This window comes from Salarias fasciatus, chromosome 14 (assembly GCF_902148845.1).
Source record: "Salarias fasciatus chromosome 14, fSalaFa1.1, whole genome shotgun sequence".
NCBI lineage: Eukaryota > Metazoa > Chordata > Actinopteri > Blenniiformes > Blenniidae > Salarias > Salarias fasciatus.
Genome location: NC_043758.1, coordinates 29,754,254 through 29,773,628, shown reverse-complemented (window position 1 = coordinate 29,773,628; position 19,375 = coordinate 29,754,254). Strand labels below are relative to the sequence as shown.

General features: G+C 44.2%; 1 protein-coding gene across 1 annotated transcript in view; it reads left to right on the top strand.

Moving 5' to 3' along the window:
* Positions 1-19,375, top strand: part of nbeab (neurobeachin b) — a 251,897-nt gene extending 232,522 nt beyond the window's left edge. Inside the window, 10 exon segments of the mRNA XM_030109360.1 lie at positions 2,098-2,265; positions 8,207-8,296; positions 9,352-9,544; positions 10,177-10,248; positions 10,398-10,553; positions 10,918-11,088; positions 15,033-15,134; positions 15,573-15,769; positions 16,121-16,272; positions 19,248-19,375. Coding sequence (XP_029965220.1) covers positions 2,098-2,265; positions 8,207-8,296; positions 9,352-9,544; positions 10,177-10,248; positions 10,398-10,553; positions 10,918-11,088; positions 15,033-15,134; positions 15,573-15,769; positions 16,121-16,272; positions 19,248-19,338 — 1,392 coding nt within the window. The 3' untranslated portion in view covers positions 19,339-19,375.

Genomic DNA, 19,375 nt, shown 5'->3' with positions numbered 1-19,375 from the left:
ATGAATCATCTAATAAAGTGCAGCGCTCGATGCTAACGCCGTCCACCCCGACCCCGGCAGCGACACGGAAAGAGAAAGGGCAGCTCGGTCCTGTAGCGCTCCCCTCTGCGAGGCAGACCTTCAGCACCGTGGCAGTGTTTCTGTCTGCATCTCCATGCACGAGTGCGTGCATGTTTAATACGCACAGTCTATCAGCATGAGCCTCACAGCTCCCAACAGGTTTCCAGGAGCAGTGCAGAGACACGCTTCTGACCTTCACATAAACTCTGCTTTTCCTTTGATAGAGAATTTAAAACATAATCCAGGAAGGACACGCAGTGAATGGATGCTGGATAACATGCACATATTTGCTGGAATTGAAAGGTAGCCTATTAAATCTGAATAAGGTGATAGTTGTGTGAGTGAATATAATGAGACACATTTATATTAATTCTGTTCAATTTTCAATTCATACTAAATACAACAAAGTCTTTTCAAGAGAAAAACCCAAAAAATTCCACTTTAAAAAGGAAGAAACCTGCAGAACCAGGCTCGGAGGTGGAGAACTCTGCAGAGAGACAGGCTGTTGGGAGGGATTCAAACCCTGGTTCTGGTTGGGTGGCGGGGGATTTCTGTTCAGTTCAGCATACAAAGATCCATATTATATGCCAGCATTTTCTAATTTAGATGAAATCATTTGGTTGGATTGGTAAAAGCACACAGACTCTGGTGCAGGTTAGGGGCCGCGATGCGTTGGGACCCCAGCGAGACGGAGGCTGTGGGAACACTCTTGACCTTTTCAGCCGGAGTGACAGAGCTCGGCTGGCCTTATGCAGGTGACCTTTACCCGAGCTGTACCCACACTGCCTGGTTGAGCTCTATCAGGCTCGTATTCTGGCAGAGTCACGGGGTTGAAGGAGAGAGACAGGAGAGGTGGGGGGTGGAGGTGGAGAGCTTTAGAGTTGTTTCAGGCATGTCTGCGTCTCCCAAACAAGAAGGAAGGGGGGAAAAAAAGAGATTACAGCAGATATTTTCTCACTCTTGAAGGATACATGTGTGATGCTGGCTTGCATTGTTCGATTCACAGACCAGTGTATTCGCACGCCCAGAAAATCATAGTCTTCTCCTCCATTTTTTTTGTCTTTCTTTTGTTCTGTTCCCTCGCTAGCCCACACTCTTGCTTCCTCTATTATTTCTGTTCTGTCAGTGAATCTCTCTGACTGCACTCGCTCTCTTTTTTTTCCCTTCCCTCCTTTTCTTCCTCCCTCCCTCCCTCCCTCCCTCTCTCTTCCTCCCACTTCCCATCTTTGCATGTGCCACTTTCAATTGTAGTGATATGCCCTGTGGCAAACTCTGCCTCTGTGTGCCGGAGCGGGCTTTGTTGGTAATGGCTGTTATTCCTGACGCGAGGGGAGGAGTGTAAATTTCTCCAGCAGAGCCTTAGCCTAGCATGCATGGGAATTATATTGTTCTCTATTCTGGGACAATACATCAACCCCCACCCCCTGCTCCATGTCTTCCATAGGTATATTTATAATAATTTTCAGTCTTAAATCTCATTTTAAATCCCCCACTAACACTCCCACAAGAAACCCGCTCTCCTTTTTCACTCTCACAACTCATTTATCAATGTTTCTCCTGCAGATGCTTTTTACAGTAAATTGGATCCTGTTAGTATTGAACCAATTTCTTTGTCTCCGTGCAGAGACGATATTTTAAGTGGACAGAGAAATATGATCTGGGCGCTTTGCTATAAATTATGTTTATATATTAAGACTTTGAAATGTGGCTTGTGGTGCTCTATTCCTCCTTTAATCCTTGTCTACATTTTTAAAAAAAGGTTAAATGCTTGAATTATTTAGACAAATGTGATATTTTCTCTTAAAACAGTATTTGTGGTGGTCTTCATCTCACTTGCTGCTGGTGTCATGTTGTGCTGGGTCACCTGTGTACAGAGAATTTCACTTTGTGTTGTTCCTTTTTGCCAATATGCTACTGTGTGCTGCTGGGTTGTGTGTGTGTGTGTGTGTGTGTGTGTGTGTGTGTGTGTGTGTGTGTTTTTTTTGTTTTTTTTTTTTGTTGCCTCTCACCTCTAATTGCCCTGTACTCCTCTGACAGGCTCTGGAAAGCGAGTTTGTGTCATGTCAGCTGCATCAGTGGATTGACCTTATTTTCGGCTACAAGCAGCGAGGCCCGGAGGCGGTGCGCGCCCTCAACGTCTTTCACTACCTGAGTTACGAGGGCTCCGTCAACCTGGACAGTATCACTGACCCTCTGCTCAGAGAGGTAAAGCACACACGCACGCACGCACATACACACACACACCACTGCTTTTATTCGCTGTGGACACACCCTCTTGTCTTTATCTGCCCTGGCATGTGTGGAAACATTCATATCATGCATCTGTCAATCACTGAATGTGTCACGCAAACGTAACGTGTGAGAGAATCACGCAACGCTGCCGAGTCATCAGGTTGGTTTGGGGATTCGTTGACTCTACATATAAAAGAAATATATTGATTATCAGTAAGTTGGTTGATTAATATCTAAATTTGAGAATGAATGAATGAATTTTATTCCTTTTGAATTTATCAAATTCGCACAAGGACGTGGAAACTAATGAAATCACACTGTTTCTCTATCCACTGTGAAAAAGAATTAGGTTTGTTTCCATGTTATGTAGCTGAATTTGCTCTAAATGTGAGATTTTTTTTTACAGTAATATTCATAAACATGTGCAAATGATAGAATTAAAACAGTCCTCGTTTGTGCAAACCCACTGTCCCATCAATGCAATCCATATTCATTTATTTTAACTTGTGACATAAATAAAGGTATACGACACATTCAATGCCATCGAACCCTGAACAGGACAGCGTCATGTTAAAAACGCATTCCTTGATTTCATTAGCATCACGAATGAGTGTTTTGTAATACAGTATGTCTCCTTTTGATCAATGACTTTTACTGCGCTCCTTTGATCAATCAGCAGAGGTCACAGGGTCGATAGATGAGGGGGTGAATCCTCTTGTTCTTAACAGATTAATTGAAAAACTATTAGCTGGACCACATTACTTGTGAATAGCGTGATTGCAGAGAGCGCAGCAGCTGGCATGCATTGTGGTACTTTCCAGTGTGAGCTCGTCCCTCCCTGTGATATCCACCATCTGCTGTCTGCAAAACAAGTCATTTATATACTGTCACTTCCAGGGGCGCCTTTATTTATCAAGTGACCACTATGCAAATCACCTGCAGAAGATTTGGCCGGTCTAATTACCGAACCGCGTTGTGAAAGTCCTGGTTTTCATCATTTGGAGAAATATTTTAGCAGAAGCCTTGTTTATTCTGAGGAGTTTTTCACTGACTGTTCCACCCCAGGAGATGACAGCGGCGTTAGTTAGCCGCACATTAGGATGCTGCTATTCAGACTCCCTAATTGTGCCCAGTTGATGTCGTCGCTATTGTGACATGTGAGTGTATCTGTGCTGGAGAAAGAAATTGGCTCAGCTAATTGCAGCCGAAGTAATGTTGATATGATGAGCGCTAATTAAGACGAGCCTTCACACTCTCAGGTCCTCATTCCAGATGGATTGTTTTTGTCTCTGCGACATGAAGTAAAACCTTGAGTATTTCGACATCTTTCCTGATATTCTGTAATATCAGCATTGTGAATGATTCACATTAACCTTTGTTTCCATTCAGGTTAGTCACATGCACGCTTTACCTTCACAGTCGTGTGTGGCAAAAACATGTATGCCTAAGAGAGGTAACGTCAACCAGAACTGTGTTGTTATTATTTTAAAAGTTTATTTTTCAAGTGTCTATAGCAACAGTGTCTTATCAAAACTATTTAACACACTGATTTTCATGAACGAGTATTATTATTGAGTAGGGCTAATTTTCCAGGACAACAACCATTAATAACCAGTTCTCATGTACTATCATGACCTGATAATAGGCAGCAAGAAGGCGCAAAGAACAACACAGTAAGAAATGTAGACAGACAGACAATAACATAGTGACACGCAACCTTAAAAGAAAGAAAGTACCTTTTTCAGTGTTGTCAATGTTATATAAGGAAACAAATCGATAAAAGCTCAAAGTGAGTGCAGTTAGTTAGTTGTTCAGTGTTTGAGGAATACATGTAGAAAGCTTTAAGATCTGTACTAGATGGTTCCAACCATAGCTGACTGAGAACATAAACTGCTGTTTCCATTGTGAATATTGAGAAAGGACTGTGGAGGATATAGAGGAGCTTTGATGAATTTCGTACCTTTGCATGTGTGTGACTTCCTCCTGGATTTTTTTGCTATTTTCTTCTCACTGTTTGCCACACAGACTTTGACCTGCCTGGATGAGTAAGTGAGGTGGAGCGTGGAAAAGTGCCCAGCGAACGTCTTTCTGCTGAACTGTAACAATTGACTTGAGGGTATTGATTCATTCAGGGTCTGACAGGTGAAACTGCAGATCTGGCATTAGTCACAACAATTAAAGCATTTGAAATGTCAAGAAATTAGAGGTCATGAGAGATAATTTCCGCCTGTGTGTCAGATGAAAATGATGACACCTTCTGACATGCTGCCGGGGCCCGTGGTTGAGGGCGCGGTGACAGCTCCGCTGGGCACACTGCTGGAACAGCGGTCCTTCGCCGCCGTGCTTCTCCTGACAGGCTTCTCTTATGGAAAAACATGACAGCAACCCCTTGATTCAGACCCCACTGTGTCACTCAGAAGTAAACAGACAAATTATTCATCAGTGGGACTCTATTCCTCCTCCTGCCCCCCCCACCCCACCCCGTCTGAATCAACACAAAAAAAAAAAAATACATTGCAGAAGGCAAATAAATACCTGGCTTCCTTTAAATTTGCTGTTTCTGCATACAATTAGCAAATATTTTATTTGTTCATGTTGCATGCGTCTGAGACCAGCCTTGTTTGTGGACGCCGTGTTTGGGTACACCCGTGCACGTCAGCCACCGAACCGTCACTCAGCAAACACCCTCGGGGCAATTCTTTGTTAGTGCTGCAGGATGAAAGTCCTCCAGCACTATAGAGTAGGTAATCTTTTAAAGAATCCGTCAAGGGCGTGCAAAGGATGGTCAACAGTGATGCACAGCAACTGATTTGTACTAAACAATAGTTTATGATAATGAAAATCTGGGTGTCCTTTAATAACCACTGGTTACTACTGAAGGGGGTGAAATGGAGGCGCCACATATTTGATGTACGTGTCGTGACTCAGCATGATCCCACGCTGCTTAGTGGGTCACCGCACGGCCATGTCTGCAATCTGTGTGACAAAGCTGTTGTGTTGCTGTATTGCATGAGTGCACTGGAGGATGCTGCTGAAGGCAGCGGGGACGGGCTGGGGGGGTGATCATCCTCTATGGAGTCTCTGTCACCTGTTTGGGAGCCTTGCAGCACATATAAAGACGGTAAGAGCTGCAGACGCTCGCCTCCAAAGATGTCTGCAACACCAAAATTTGAATGGGAATGAAGTCAGACAGACAGACAGACAGACAGACAGGTGAGCGCGGTGCGTTATGATGGATGTTTGCTGCTCACCCAAGCAAGGCGGCTTTTGCTGGGAGGGGAGCTCATCCAGATGGCTTTGGCAATAAGTGTCACTTATCAGCCAAAAAGCAGAGCCTGAAGTGGCTTAAACTAATGAACTGCCTGTTAAGTGCTCTCCGTCTCAGCCTGCGATAGAGATAAGTTTCTGACATCCTTCAGGGAGGATTAGTGTTTTTGCACCTGTGAGATATTGACATGTTTTGATCATCGAGTGGAAGAACACGTTCTTGGTTTAACCTTCGACAAATCAGTTTCCCTTCCCCCAACGCACACATGCACAAACGCCTTACACGACCAGGCTAATTGTCTCCTTCCCATCCGTCCATCTTCTATAAATCAGAGGCTTCTTCCAACTTAGAGTCAACTGGGATACATAGAAATCACACCCATACACTCATATGAGCGTTTGTTATGTTAACCGATGAACCTCACCTAACATGCATGTCTTTGGACATCGCCATGTCCAATTCTCCCTTTTTCACCTTTTAAATGATTATTTCAATAATTATTACTGTAGTCAAACATAGTGATTCTGAACCGGCATGTCAGACACAGAAGTGGGTCAGATAAAAATCTGTGAAGCTTCGTCTTTTCACATAACTTACCTAAAGGAGATAATCGGTTCAGGAAGTAGGTTTGTTTACATGTTGTAATTGAGCATAGTAAAACACAGGTATGACACAGAGAATGACGGAAGGATTTTACATTTACATTGAGGAGGAACGCTTCCATGTGTTTTCGCATCGTGAAAAGCTGGATTCAAAAAAATTGATTCACATGGACATAAATTTTGATCCTCCATCCCTGTAGAGATTCATTTGATTCAAGTGTTTATTTGTGCATGAAAGCACAGTGAAGTCTGCTGAAAAAAATGCTGAAGTTATTGAAGTGAACAGGTATGATTTTAATTAAAATTCTCGTACAGCTAATTGAGCATAAAATGGAATATTTCCTCTTTTACATCCCAATTTGAGGATCATTCATCATTAAATTTGCACGTTTGAATACTGCATTAATCTATTTGACTACCTGGGCTTCAAACTGCACCCTAGTTTAGTTCACCAGATTTGAAAAGTTGTATATCTGGATTGATACGAGTCCTCAAGGTTCAAGGTCTTTATTTGTCACATTCCTGCTTTTCACATGTGAACTTAAGTTGTTTCTCAGGACCAACAATGTAAGTAGTAATAAGAGAATTTAAGAATAAAAATGTAGGAATGTAAAGTAAAATGGTGCAGCAGTATAGACAGCCAAAGGTGTGCAAGTCAGTCTGGTGAATACAGTGCATACATAAAGATAGACTAGTTTAGACTCAGTGGTCTAGGAGGACAAAATCAGGCCAGTTTCTCTGTTATGTCTTAAGAAATGTGAGTTTTTCTCTGCAGATGTCTTAGCCTGCTTGAGGTTCACATTAAAAATCCTCGACTCGCCATAATATCAGTTGCTTGTAACTGCGACTGTGGAGTAAAGAAACTGTGACTGACACTTAATGGTTGCCAAATGTCCTCAACAACTCCCATGAAACTTTGGCTGCTGTGCGACAGCATTCAGCCGTGTGTGGACGGCGCCTTTTTTTTTTGTGCTGCTGAAGATAGGAAGTGATCGGGGGGTCGTTGGGGGCGACTGTTTGCCTTGCAGGTGGCCTGTCCTAATTCAGTATCACCTCCAAGCTTCCCGTGCCACTTCTCCCACTGTGGCATGTGCTACCCAATGGGCGCTTTTGATAGTGAGCGGTGTGTACAGGCGCAGGAAAATGAGGGCCAGTCGCCCAGGCAGCCAGGAGGGCGGGCGAGAGGCTGAGCGATGTATGTTCCATTGTGCGCAGTGGCATTGACGGACGTCTACAAGCTCCCCTCTGATGGTGGAAGTGGCTCCAGTCACATCAATCACTCCCACTGTGGAGTGCCCCACTTTCAGTCAAGCTCAGCAGCTCTTACCGCTTTTTTTTTTTTTTTTCTCCTTCTCTTCTCGCTGCAGCCCGGTGCAAAGAAGTTATTTTCTAATAACAGTAACAGCTCAAATCTTATCATCTTTTTCTTTCTTTTTTTTTCCAGCTTTAGTTGCTGTTTTTAGGTTTTCCCTGCATCCAGCCACATAGTTTAAACCCCATAAATCATCCTTCATCGAGGTACCTAATCACATCACCATGACCTGCTTGTGAGCCTCAGTTTCCTACGTCCGTGTGTGTGCGTGTGTGTGTGTGAATGTGAGTGTGTGTGTGTGTACACATGCTTCTCCCCTTTGTTTCAAGCACAATAACATCTAAAAGCACGCCGGCCTGCTGCAGTCCTAGCTGGATGTCACTCCAGGTTAACGTTTGTGCAGTTGGGGCCCCTGCTCCTGGAAATGGGAATGGTTAACTGAAGCATGTTAATAGGAAAAGGCTTGTCTCTTCCATACTAACACTTGGATGACTCTGCAGGCCGAGGGGGGAAGGGGGAGCACCCGGGCGGATTGGGAGTGCACCCCTTTCCCTTTACCTCCCCCCTTCCTCAGAGGCACGGCTGAGTTAGGATTTGCTTGCATTGTCAAGTAACGCATTGACCCATCACTTTGATGCATATTGATTGTGACAGCCGCTCTCTCTCTCTCTCTCTCTCTCTCTCTCTCTCTCTCTCTCTCTCGCTCGCTCGCTCGCTCCCTCTCTCCCGCAGGCCACAGAGGCACAGATCCAGAGCTTTGGACAGACGCCATCTCAGTTGCTTATTGAGCCACATCCTCCACGCAGCTCCGCCATGCACCTGGTGAGAACAGTGAGCATGCTGGGAAAATTCCCCACACCTACGGTGTGCTGTGCAGGGAAAAAGGATGTGTGTGTGTGTGTGTGTGTGTGTGTGTGTGTGTGTGTGTGTGTGTACCTCTCTGAGCCTGGATGGTGTGTTTTAATGTGAGACGCACAATTGAGAGCAATGTCCTCGATTTTTAATACATTTTCTTTAATCAAGACACAAATGAAATTTCCAAAGTCGTTTCTTATGTAGGTCACAAACTCCCGATGTGACAAACAATGTTCGGTTCATTCGTGGTAGTTTGTGCTGCTCTATATCTGGTGCTGCCTTCAAACGCTGTAGTTTAAAGGGAAGAGTGCTCTCTACTGGCGTAGTGAGTCGAAAGCCTCGCCTCCCTTTGCAGTCCATGTAATCACCAGCTTTACCCTCATTATCCTCACACAGCTCGCTGTGTTTCTCACACTGAACTGAGAAGAAAAATCCCTCTCAGAGCTTTTTAGTTCAATTTTCTTCTTTATTCAATAAATGAGCCTGTTTTCATCCACTTCTCTTAGCACCTTCTCGTGTTAAAGCTTCGACGGGAGCCAACAGCTGAAGTCACAGAGTATCACTCTATCCTTCATTGTGTTCTCGGCTGCCACGGTGTGACTCACGGTTTTGGTTTATTGTTCCAAAAGCGAAAACTCACGCAGTCTCTCCTTTGTTGACGAGGCCTCTGTTTTCCTCTTTTCCTGATACATGTGTACGACGTATGCACCATCTCATATGTACAGTCTACTCCATCCCAGTTTTCCATGTCTACCTCTGTCTTACCAGCCCCCCCGTCTCCTGCTGCCTGGAGGGCGGCAGTGCATGCAGCTCTCCTCTGTGTCTGAACCTAGTTTTTCCTCCAACCTCCACACTAATTGCGTCTTGCATTCTTTTTCCCTCCATCTTTCCATCCTCATCGTCTCCTCCCTCCTGTTCAATCTTTCCTTGTGCTCCTCTTCCCCTCCCATCGTCACCCCCCTCCTCCCTACCTCCTTCCGTCTTCTTCCATTTTTTTGTCTTTCCTCCCTTCTACTCAATAGTGTTTCCTTCCACAGAGTCCGCTGATGTTCAAGGACCAGATGCAGCAGGACGTCATCATGGTGCTGAAGTTTCCCTCCAACTCACCTGTGACTCACGTGGCGGCCAACACGCTGCCCCACCTCACCATCCCCGCCGTGGTGACTGTCACCTGCAGCCGCCTCTTCGCCGTCAACCGGTGGCACAACACCGTCGGTGAGCCGAGCCGGGCCCGCGCAGGTGGTCGCGTGTTCAAACGTTCACATATGCCCTTGGAAAAAATAAAGAGGGGGTAAAAAAAGAGAGAGCATGCCACGCCACATGTGATACCTACCACAGCAGTGGCCCAGTAAAATCACTTCATCACCGTCACGCAGAAACGTACCCGCTGCTCTTAATAGAGCTGTAGCCAGCTGGCTGTGCGAGCGGCTCGCACCTCCCAGGTAAGCTGACCGTGAGCAGCGCATTTGCCTCACACATCCCCATCTGTCACTGCAGGAACACACCGACCAAAGAGTCTCCCACACTAATGAACACAGCTGCAGCAGCTTCACCATCCTGTTCCACGGGAGGGAAATGTGCTTCGGCTTTTCCTAATAATAATGATAATAAGGCCTCCATATTTTCAGACATGTTGCTGTTTCTGAACTGCCTCCAGATATTCTGTCACACGAATGAAATGTCTCCATTCAGACTCGGAGTGAGACAGATGGACCTCCAGTACTTCCATCTCCTGGAAGAAATCATGAATGAGCTTGGCTCTGAAGGGGAAACAGGTGTGTGTGTGTGTGTTTCTGTGTGTTGGGGAGGATAGAATGAGCCCTGTGTCTCTGTCTTCCTGGGTCCAGGTCTCCGCGGTGCTCCAGGCTACTCTCTGGAACAGGCTCATCACCTGCCCATAGAGATGGATTCACTGGTTGGTGAGTCGCCCTGAATGGGGAAACACACACACACAGCAAATACAAAACATTGCATATCTGCTTCTGCTGCACCGGCTTTAATTCATAACTCCCAGGCTTTGACACATTCTGTGTTCCTGTTTTGTTTTGTTTTTTTTTCCCTTCCTCAGCCAATAATACTGGAAGCAACAAGCGTCAGATCACAGACCTAGTGGACCAAAGCATCCAAATCACCACACACTGTTTTGTGGTGACAGCTGACAACCGCTACATCCTGGTGTGTGGCTTCTGGGACAAGAGCTTCCGTGTGTACTCCTCTGAGACAGGTAGGTTAGAGTGTAAACTCAATTTTCTGCAGAGATGTGCACCCGTGTGTGGAGGACCGAGTGCTGGGATGGTGATAATACAGTATTGCTGACTCCAGACAAGCCACCAAGAGAAAAAACAAAAAATAGAAAAGGAATGAATATGTCATCTAAAAATTATGCTTACTGTTTTCCAGCTGTTTGTAGTTGAAAACATCATCTCTAGCAAATAAATACAAAATATTCTATAATAATAACTAAGAATAATTAAAATATTCCCATTACTACACTGTGTATCAATTAGAAATTGCTATTTTAATGATGGTTTTTGTTGATTTTCTTCTTTTCTTTGCCACTCTGAGCTGAAGTTCTGTTGTGTTTGAAGGCAAGCTGACCCAGATCGTCTTCGGCCACTGGGACGTGGTGACGTGTCTGGCCCGGTCCGAGTCGTACATCGGGGGAGACTGTTACATCGTGTCCGGGTCCCGAGACGCCACTCTGCTGCTGTGGTACTGGAGCGGGAGGCACCATATTATTGGAGACAACCCCAATAACAGTGAGTAAGAGCACACACACGTTTATTAATCTCCTAATTCTAACAGAGAGTTAGAGCAGGTGAACGCCATTCAGCAGGAGGAGAAACCTAGAGGTCAGGAGGTCACCTTCTGCCTTCATGATTCTTTAATTTCTTTAGAAGTCTTGATACAGTATATTCATTTACTGAAAAAACCATATATTTCAGTAATGACATTTTACTATGTAATTTAATAAATAATCAAAAAATCTAAATAGCACTACAAAAAAAAGAAAATTTATTATGATGGATAAATAGTTTGTGTTAAATGTTATTTTCAGAAAAATATTGTTAATCACACTGTATATCATTAAAAATGAGTTACCAGTTTTGTTGTAAGTGTAAGCCTTAATGCAAAGCCAATAAATGTAACAGCTGCAATAGTTGCAGATTACATAGAAAAACTTAAAAGATATCAATGTAAAGCTTTGAGTTAGCATGAAAAGAGGTTCTTCTTGTTGCTTGTAGCTCTCACCATCTGTTAATTATTTCTTAGATTGTGAAAAAGATTAGGAAATCTAAAAGTAATTGCTTAGCGTGAGGGGAATGCAGACTCTGTGAGGGAGGCTCGTCCCCCCAACACTTTAAACCTCGGGGTGCAGTCAGACTTAGCTCTCCATTAGTCTAGATATATACTGTATATACATCATGTTTCCCTCAGAATCATATAATTGCGACCTGGTTTTTGTATGACAAGTCCACATATTGTGAATGTGTGAACCAACTGAGCTCTCCACCAGTGTGACTGATGCAGATCCACCTTTATTCACACACACACAGACAGTTGTGGTCATCGCTTTCTGGGTCTTTACATTGATTTACATCCATTTTCTGCAGAGTCTAGCCTCAAACCTCAATGCATGCACACACGGACAAGGATACAGGAGTCCTTGAATTCTAGTTTTCTTTATAATCCTAAGAAATGCAGCCCTTTGTAGGGAAATGAAAGTCTCGCCCTAAAATTTCTCGTGTGTACAAACTTCCATAGGAAGCAGGAGTCTTTGATCAGAGCAGGAAGAAAAGCATCCGATCTCACAAATCAAGTAATGTGTGCAGACAGGGGGAGGATAATTTATCTGCACTGTAGCTGTGATATATTAGTGTGATTCATGGCACTGAGCTCTGCTGCTTTCAAGTGGAAGACTCCAGATGTCTTGGCATTCACAATGGTAGACCCCAGTGTGTGATTTCTGCTGCTCAGTTCATTTAGCTGCTCATTCGCACTGATTGTCTGTATTCGAGACGATCCATCAGGCTCGGAGTGAGCAGGAGGACCTGGTGTGGTACCTATGTGTAAAGGCTGCAGATAAGAAAGAGGGTGTTTTTTTTTTCATTTTATTGCAAGATAACAAGACAATGAGGGTATGTTCGGGGGTCCGTGTTTCCAATTGTCACACATTTCCAGGAGCTTCAGATTAGTTGCGGGTTTTCTCTAATTAACTTCACTGAGGCTCCGACAGTTAATTAAGAATTTCAGCTTGGATGCCTCCAATTAGCAAGGGGCAATAGCACTTGTGTTACTGCAGCAGGAAAACAGTATTCCCCTGATATTCACTCTGCTGCTGCTTACAATGCATCTTCAGTGGACAAAAAAGAGCCACATAGCTGAGGAGCAGCGACATTCGAGTGGAAAATGTTCAGAATCAGCGAAAAACTTGGTCGCATCCTGCGTGTTTGACTCAGTTTTGAATGAATCCATGCAAACAGCCAGTAAGAAAGATGGCACAGACACTGTTTCACATATTCATTAGCTCTCAAATTAATGTCATAAAGCAGAAAAAGAAGAGCAGAACCTCTTTATTTTCTCATTTCTCAGCTTTTTTCCGTGAACCGTCTTCCTCCGGGAGCCTCGTTCTACTGATTTTATGCCTCTTACATTTTTTGTGATGCTGGTTGAAGCATTGCATCGACACTCCCTCATCCCGAGGATGTGACGCGTGCAAAAAAATTGATTTCACCCGTGCCCCAAAAGGCTGCGCGCCTCTTAAACGTGTGATAATTAAAATAACTTCCAACTCAATCATGGCCCTGCTTTTCAGACTGGCCCCATCACGCCGGTGTGACGAGGTATTAGCAATTATTGCTGTGTGGTGGCTGAATCCGGCTCGTCCCTGGGGCTGGGGCTGGGCGGGGGGTGTTCGGTGCAGGGTGATTGAATCTTTTGTCAGCTAGGTGAGCCTTCTTTTCCCCCTGAGGCTTTTTCTGACACTTGTCCTATTCAGCCGCTCTCAGCAGCGGGCGCCGGGACTGACAGCCCCGCTCAGGTTCTGGTCTCCAAGGGACCGTGTTGCATCGATCACCGTCCGGCTCTCTTGACTGGACTGCCGCGGCTACAGAGGCGATGTGCCAAGCCGGAGGAGGACAGGGCGGTGGGGAAGGGTCTAACGCGTGTCCCCATCATCTATCAGGATGTCGCTGTCATCCAGGCGGATGGAGAAAGTTTGAGAGCGTCGGCTGAACTTTGAGTCACAGGTGAACCCGACAGCCCCACACCGTCGACTCGTGGCGTTAGTTAGCTGTCAACAGCTGCTTGAAGGGTGTTAATTATAGTACCGCCACACACAAATGGGGGAAAAAAAAATACAGTGAAAGACATTAAAAAGGAAACGTCAAGCTGGAGTAACATTATATTAGGAGATGCAGAAATCCTTCTAATGATTCAAAAAGAGCAGCTCCGTCCTGGAGACCCCCCTGCAGCCCGTGGAGGAGGAGGGTTGAGACGAGGATCTTCACCCAGCTGAGATCCATCATGGAACGTCTGTCACAGTGCACTGTGGGAGCTCTAACCAGCTCCTTACAGCAGCTTCTTACAGCGGAGTCCTACGAACTCACGTAGGAGGGAACGCTACCACAGATCAAATGCTCAGCACTGGAATCTCAAACACTGTTACACTTAACTTATTTCAGACTCTGTGTGGATTATATTCTGTTATGTGAACAATAAGGTCAGACGGCGAGCGCTCGTGGAAGAAATATATTCCATCAGGAGCGAAGAGTTATGTGAGGGATTTGTATTGTGTCTTATGTCATATCTGATCTTATTTCATCTTATAACGTTGTGGTTAAATCACTGATTATCTTATTTATACAGATCTTTTCTTATTACATCTCATTTTATTTTATTGTATCTTATCTCATAATAATGTATTTTATCATATGACTTCCTGATCCCTCACATTTCATTTCTTTTTATCATATTGCCTCATATTTGATTTCACCAATAAGACGATATTCTAACTTAGCATGTTGGATCACTTCTCATGTCATACTGCATCTGGACATTTTTCTGTTTGTTTTAATGTGTCTTATATCGTATCTCATCTCATCGCATCACATCAGCAGAATAGTCTTTATTGTCATTTTTAAAAGTAATGTCATTCTAAACGCAGTGCTGTTTGTGGAAGTGCCACATTATAAATATATAAGAGTTCAAAAGAGGACAAGGCCTCCTCGGCCATAACTGACTGATATAAAGATAAGTTACGTATTCAGGTGTCTGCGATCGGGGTGCTTGGATTTGAGGTTTTTCTTTTTTTCCCTTTTATTTCTTGCTGGCGATGTGTTCTTCTCAGAAACACCCTGGTTTGGGTCCTGGAGGTCGGCTCCAGGTGCCATGAAACACCCCTCACTAACCTCTCCCCCGGCCTCCATCAATCATGTGACACATGGGATGAAATCAAGTGGCCGGGCCGCCATCTCCGGGCATCCCTGCATTTACATAACAATCCGAAGGGACCTCCCTGCCGGCAGATGTGTGTCACATCACCACCACGCCGCTCGGCTTCAGAGGAGTCGCTGGGCTGATGAATACGTTTAGTCTTCAGACGGCATCAGCGTCACCTCGGATTGTTTTCCACGCTAGATTCAATCAATCGAAGCAAGTATTCGGGTTCATATACGCTGTGTTCTGTGTTGTGGTCTTCTAGGTGACTATCCGGCACCACGGGCTGTTCTGACCGGTCACGACCAGGAAGTGGTGTGTGTGTCAGTCTGTGCAGAGCTGGGTTTAGTCATCAGTGGAGCAAAAGGTCAGTGTGCTTCTTTGTTTCCATTTGTGACACCGACCTCAGAAAAAAGGCTGAATCACGTCAGTTTGTTTCCGTCCTGTTGCCACTGACGCTCTGCATCATTCTTACAATACATGACTCCTAAACTGAAAATCAAAAATTAACACAAATCAGAGAACAGCACTTCCTTTCAATCTAAAATTTAAATAAATAGAATTTTCTTTTTCATAACAGGGTTAAAGAATCAACAGTAGTTTAGTAGTCAGTTACAGATATACTGTATATTTCTTACAATTTTATGCAAATGTCCCCATTGTGGTTCAAATAGAGGATTATCTTATCTTTACTCAGAATCACATGCAAATCCAGGATAACTGGGAGTGTATAAGGATACCACACTTTGCATATGTTCATTCTGAGTACAGAAGTGTGGATTTCTGCTGTGTTTTGGGCGTGCAGAGGGTCCGTGTCTGGTCCACACCATCACAGGCGACCTGCTGCGCGCCCTGGAGGGCCCGGACCACTACGTGTGTCCCCGCCTCATCACCGTGTCCAGCGAGGGCCACTGCATCATCTACTACGAGCGGGGCCGCTTCTGCAACTTCAGCATCAACGGGAAGCTGCTGGCACACATGGAGGTCAACGACTCCACCAGGGTGAGCCGGCGGGTTGACGTCCGCGTCAAAGACGTCTTCATACGTCTGCTGTCTGAGAACAGCTTTGATTTACACTGCGGTGAATCTTTAGACATTTGGAACACATTTAATTGAAATAATGATTATTGATTCAGCAAATCAAACCAATTGCATTACTGACTTTAAACTTTAATGCAACAGTCATTACTAAGCTCAAAAATATACAGTATAGTTATATTTTGTGTGTTAAGGACCAAACCACCTGTGGTACTTTTGCTTTTATTGTTTTCGTCCTAATCTGTATTTGTTCTGGAGTAAAGAAAGTGAGTCCAGATTTTCAGTGGTCTTTCTCCCCGTCTCTCCGTCCCGAAGACGATCCTCCTGAGCAGCGATGGCCACAACCTGGTGACGGGCGGCGACAACGGCGTGGTGGAGGTGTACCAGGCCTGCGACTTCAAACAGCTCTACATCTACCCCGGCTGCGACGCCGGCGTCCGAGCCATGGACCTGTCGCACGATCAGAGGTCAGAGAGGGATCCACGCGCTCTGGACATATTTAGATGGCGGGAATGTCATATTAACATACAGCAGCTGGTCCCTGCAACCAGCATGTATAGTGAAGGTTAATTATTACTGGGATGGTTAAATCTACAGAAGCAATTTCCACCAAAGAGATGTTATGTTTAACTGTGGAACGATAGGCACTGCAATGCTTGGGATTCATATAAATATTGTGTGGGAAGTCGCGTGCATGCATTTGCATCTGATTTCTAAATGTTCCCTTATCTTGGCTGCTTCGGTCTTTGTGCACTGTGTGTTGCTGGTTTTCATGGTTTGTCAGTCGATGTTTTTAGTTCCAATATCCACCATCCTCCTCTAAATAGAAACGGTCGTTGCCATGGGGACGAAAACATCTTCGGCAAATGTACATATTTTGGATAAGAGAGCTACACATGAGTTATGCGCTGGCAGGTCAGCCGCTCCGTCTCGTATTGTGTGAGATTTGTCTGCTGTCACGCAGCAGGAGCCTGCGCGGCGGCGCCGAGGCGACAGTACTCGCTCTGGGGCTGTGAGCCTGACGTCATCATGTGACCCGGCAGTCAAGAGAGGTTAGAGAGTCTGAACATTGGAGGCTGCACTTCACAGCCACGGGCCAAATTTTCTGTCCCATCCAGAAACAGAGACCTGCTTCTTAAGCAAATCCTCTCTGGAAGGCTCCAGAATCTTTTAGCAAAGAGTGAGAGCTGCAGAATTAGCCTCTGAATTCAATTAGAGAGTCATAATTGCAAACATGCCAGCTGTAAGAAAAGGAGCACTTCTTTAAATCCCACTTAAACAACCACTTAAATATTTTAATAACCCCTTGATTCGGTTAAGAGTCTTACGGCTGAGTGGGTTGGAGGGATCTGGACTCTGCAGCTCGGCTCACAGAGGGCCTTTCTGCTGCAGCTCTGTTCATTGTGCTGCAGCCTTTAAGCCCTCGGGGTGTAGTAGTATAAGTCGACCCTGTGAAATCAGCTGCTTTTCCTACATACCAGCCAGGCGTACACACGAGGACACGGCGTTCTGCGGAGACACGCCAGGACTCGGCGGTCCAGCCTCCCGGTCGTTTGTTGCCACAGCTCCTGGAGAGCTCCCGTCGCAGCAGAACCACTCATTTGACTGGATTTAAGTTACTTGTTTGCAAGTCGGAGCAACTCATAAACCACTTTTTTTTTCATTATTTGCTCAAAATAGGAATATAATACAGAATTACAAGAAATAAAGCCAAACTGTGCAGGAGAGGAAAGAAGCTGGACGGGCTTATAGGAAATCCTTCCCTTCAACAAACATTACAGTCATGAAAAATTTAAAACAAAGGACGAAGGAACAACAAGCAGAGAAAACAAACAGCGTTAATGAAAACAGTCCATTGTACCACTGCAAACCTTGACGACCAACAAAATTACAAAAATGTTGAAGGAACCCCATGACACACAATGTAGTGACTGTTATATTGTCTTTTTCTCTGAAGATCAACTTTCTGGGTTTACTCTCCGTCCCAGGGTGTTTGGTGGACTGGCGCTGCTTCAGCTTGAAGTTTCAAACTTTCATTTACCAGTTTTTCACCCAGAAAGATGAATTCAGTTCTGATTTTTTTATCCATTGTTTCAACGATGCCATATTTTATGTAACTTTCTGGAAAGTGAATGATTCATTTTTCTCTTTGGCCACCATTTCTTCACCTGCTGCATTTAATGTAATCACTTAAACTTAGCTTTTTTTAATTAAATGAATAAAATGCTGACTCACCTATTTTTAAGACATTAAAAATGTTTTATCTCTGAAGTCAATATTGTTAACACTCTTCAGTTTAGGAGTCACATACAGTCCAGTCTCATCCTAAATGGACCGAACCGGTAAAATAATACCTTTAAATTTTCAATTTTTCCATTGTTGTGGCGTAAATCAATCGATTATTTTTATTCTATTCTAGACTTTTTTAATGCTACCACTTGTTGTAAACTACAGTTACATGTCCAAAAAAACTTCTCCTGTAGCTGTGGCATTATACATGTTTTTACAAACTCCGCCTGACAGCATAGTTTTGAGGCTAATTTGGTAACAACCAGGCTTTCATGGCAGCATCACCGATAGCTCAGGTCTCTGTGTTGAGTAGAGAAATTAAGAAATGTATTAAAAAGTCATTGTTTTCTTTGAAATTTTCACCATTTGCTTGGTGGTTTAGTGGGCTGTATCGCATCCTTTTGTGGGTTGTTTTGGTCCATGACCCTTATGTTTTGACACCCCTGCCTTCACGATCCTTAGAAATCTTTTGTGCCTTTCTGGTTGGGGATCACTGACCCAAAAAATACATCATATCAACTCAGAATCAGTGGAATAATGTTTGTGCAGGAGATCATTTATTAATTTCACTTTAAAAACAGCAAAAAAAGAAAGTTTTATTAGTGATTTGTGCAGAGAGCTCCAGAGTTTGGGTGAAGAATTTGATGAATTTTGATGTTTGGAGGTATGACAGAGAGGAAACTGGCAGTGTTTGGGGATCCTCGTTGGGTCAAAGTGAATATCTAATAAGAGGAGGAAAAAGTAGTGGAATGTGTCTGGAAGGTCTTGTGTATTATCAATGAATTTATACATAAATATGCATGTTTATAGAGTTTTGATAGATTCAATTTTCTAAACAGGTGCAGATGGAATACGACACATTTCTAAACTTTTTTTTTGTACAAGTGGTATTGGCTGAAGTGGAGAAGGATGTTACAGTATGAGAGGTGTGGACATATCAGACTATGGTACAGTGGCATTAGACATGGCTTATTGGCTAAATGAGATAATATATGGCTGCATCACTTTACTGCAGACATACAGGATGTGCTTCTCCATAACAGTCTCTCATCAACTAAAACACTAACCTGTTTAATTTCAATATCATTGATTCATAATTTTGGGTAAATGTAGGAAATTCTTTGATTACTGACAGTTCTTCTGTCTTTTGCAGGACCTTGATCACTGGCATGGCCTCTGGAAGCATCGTGGCATTTAATATAGACTTTAACCGCTGGCACTTCGAGCATCAGAACCGGTACTGACCCGACGTGCCGCGCTGTCAGAAGGACGGTGTGGAGG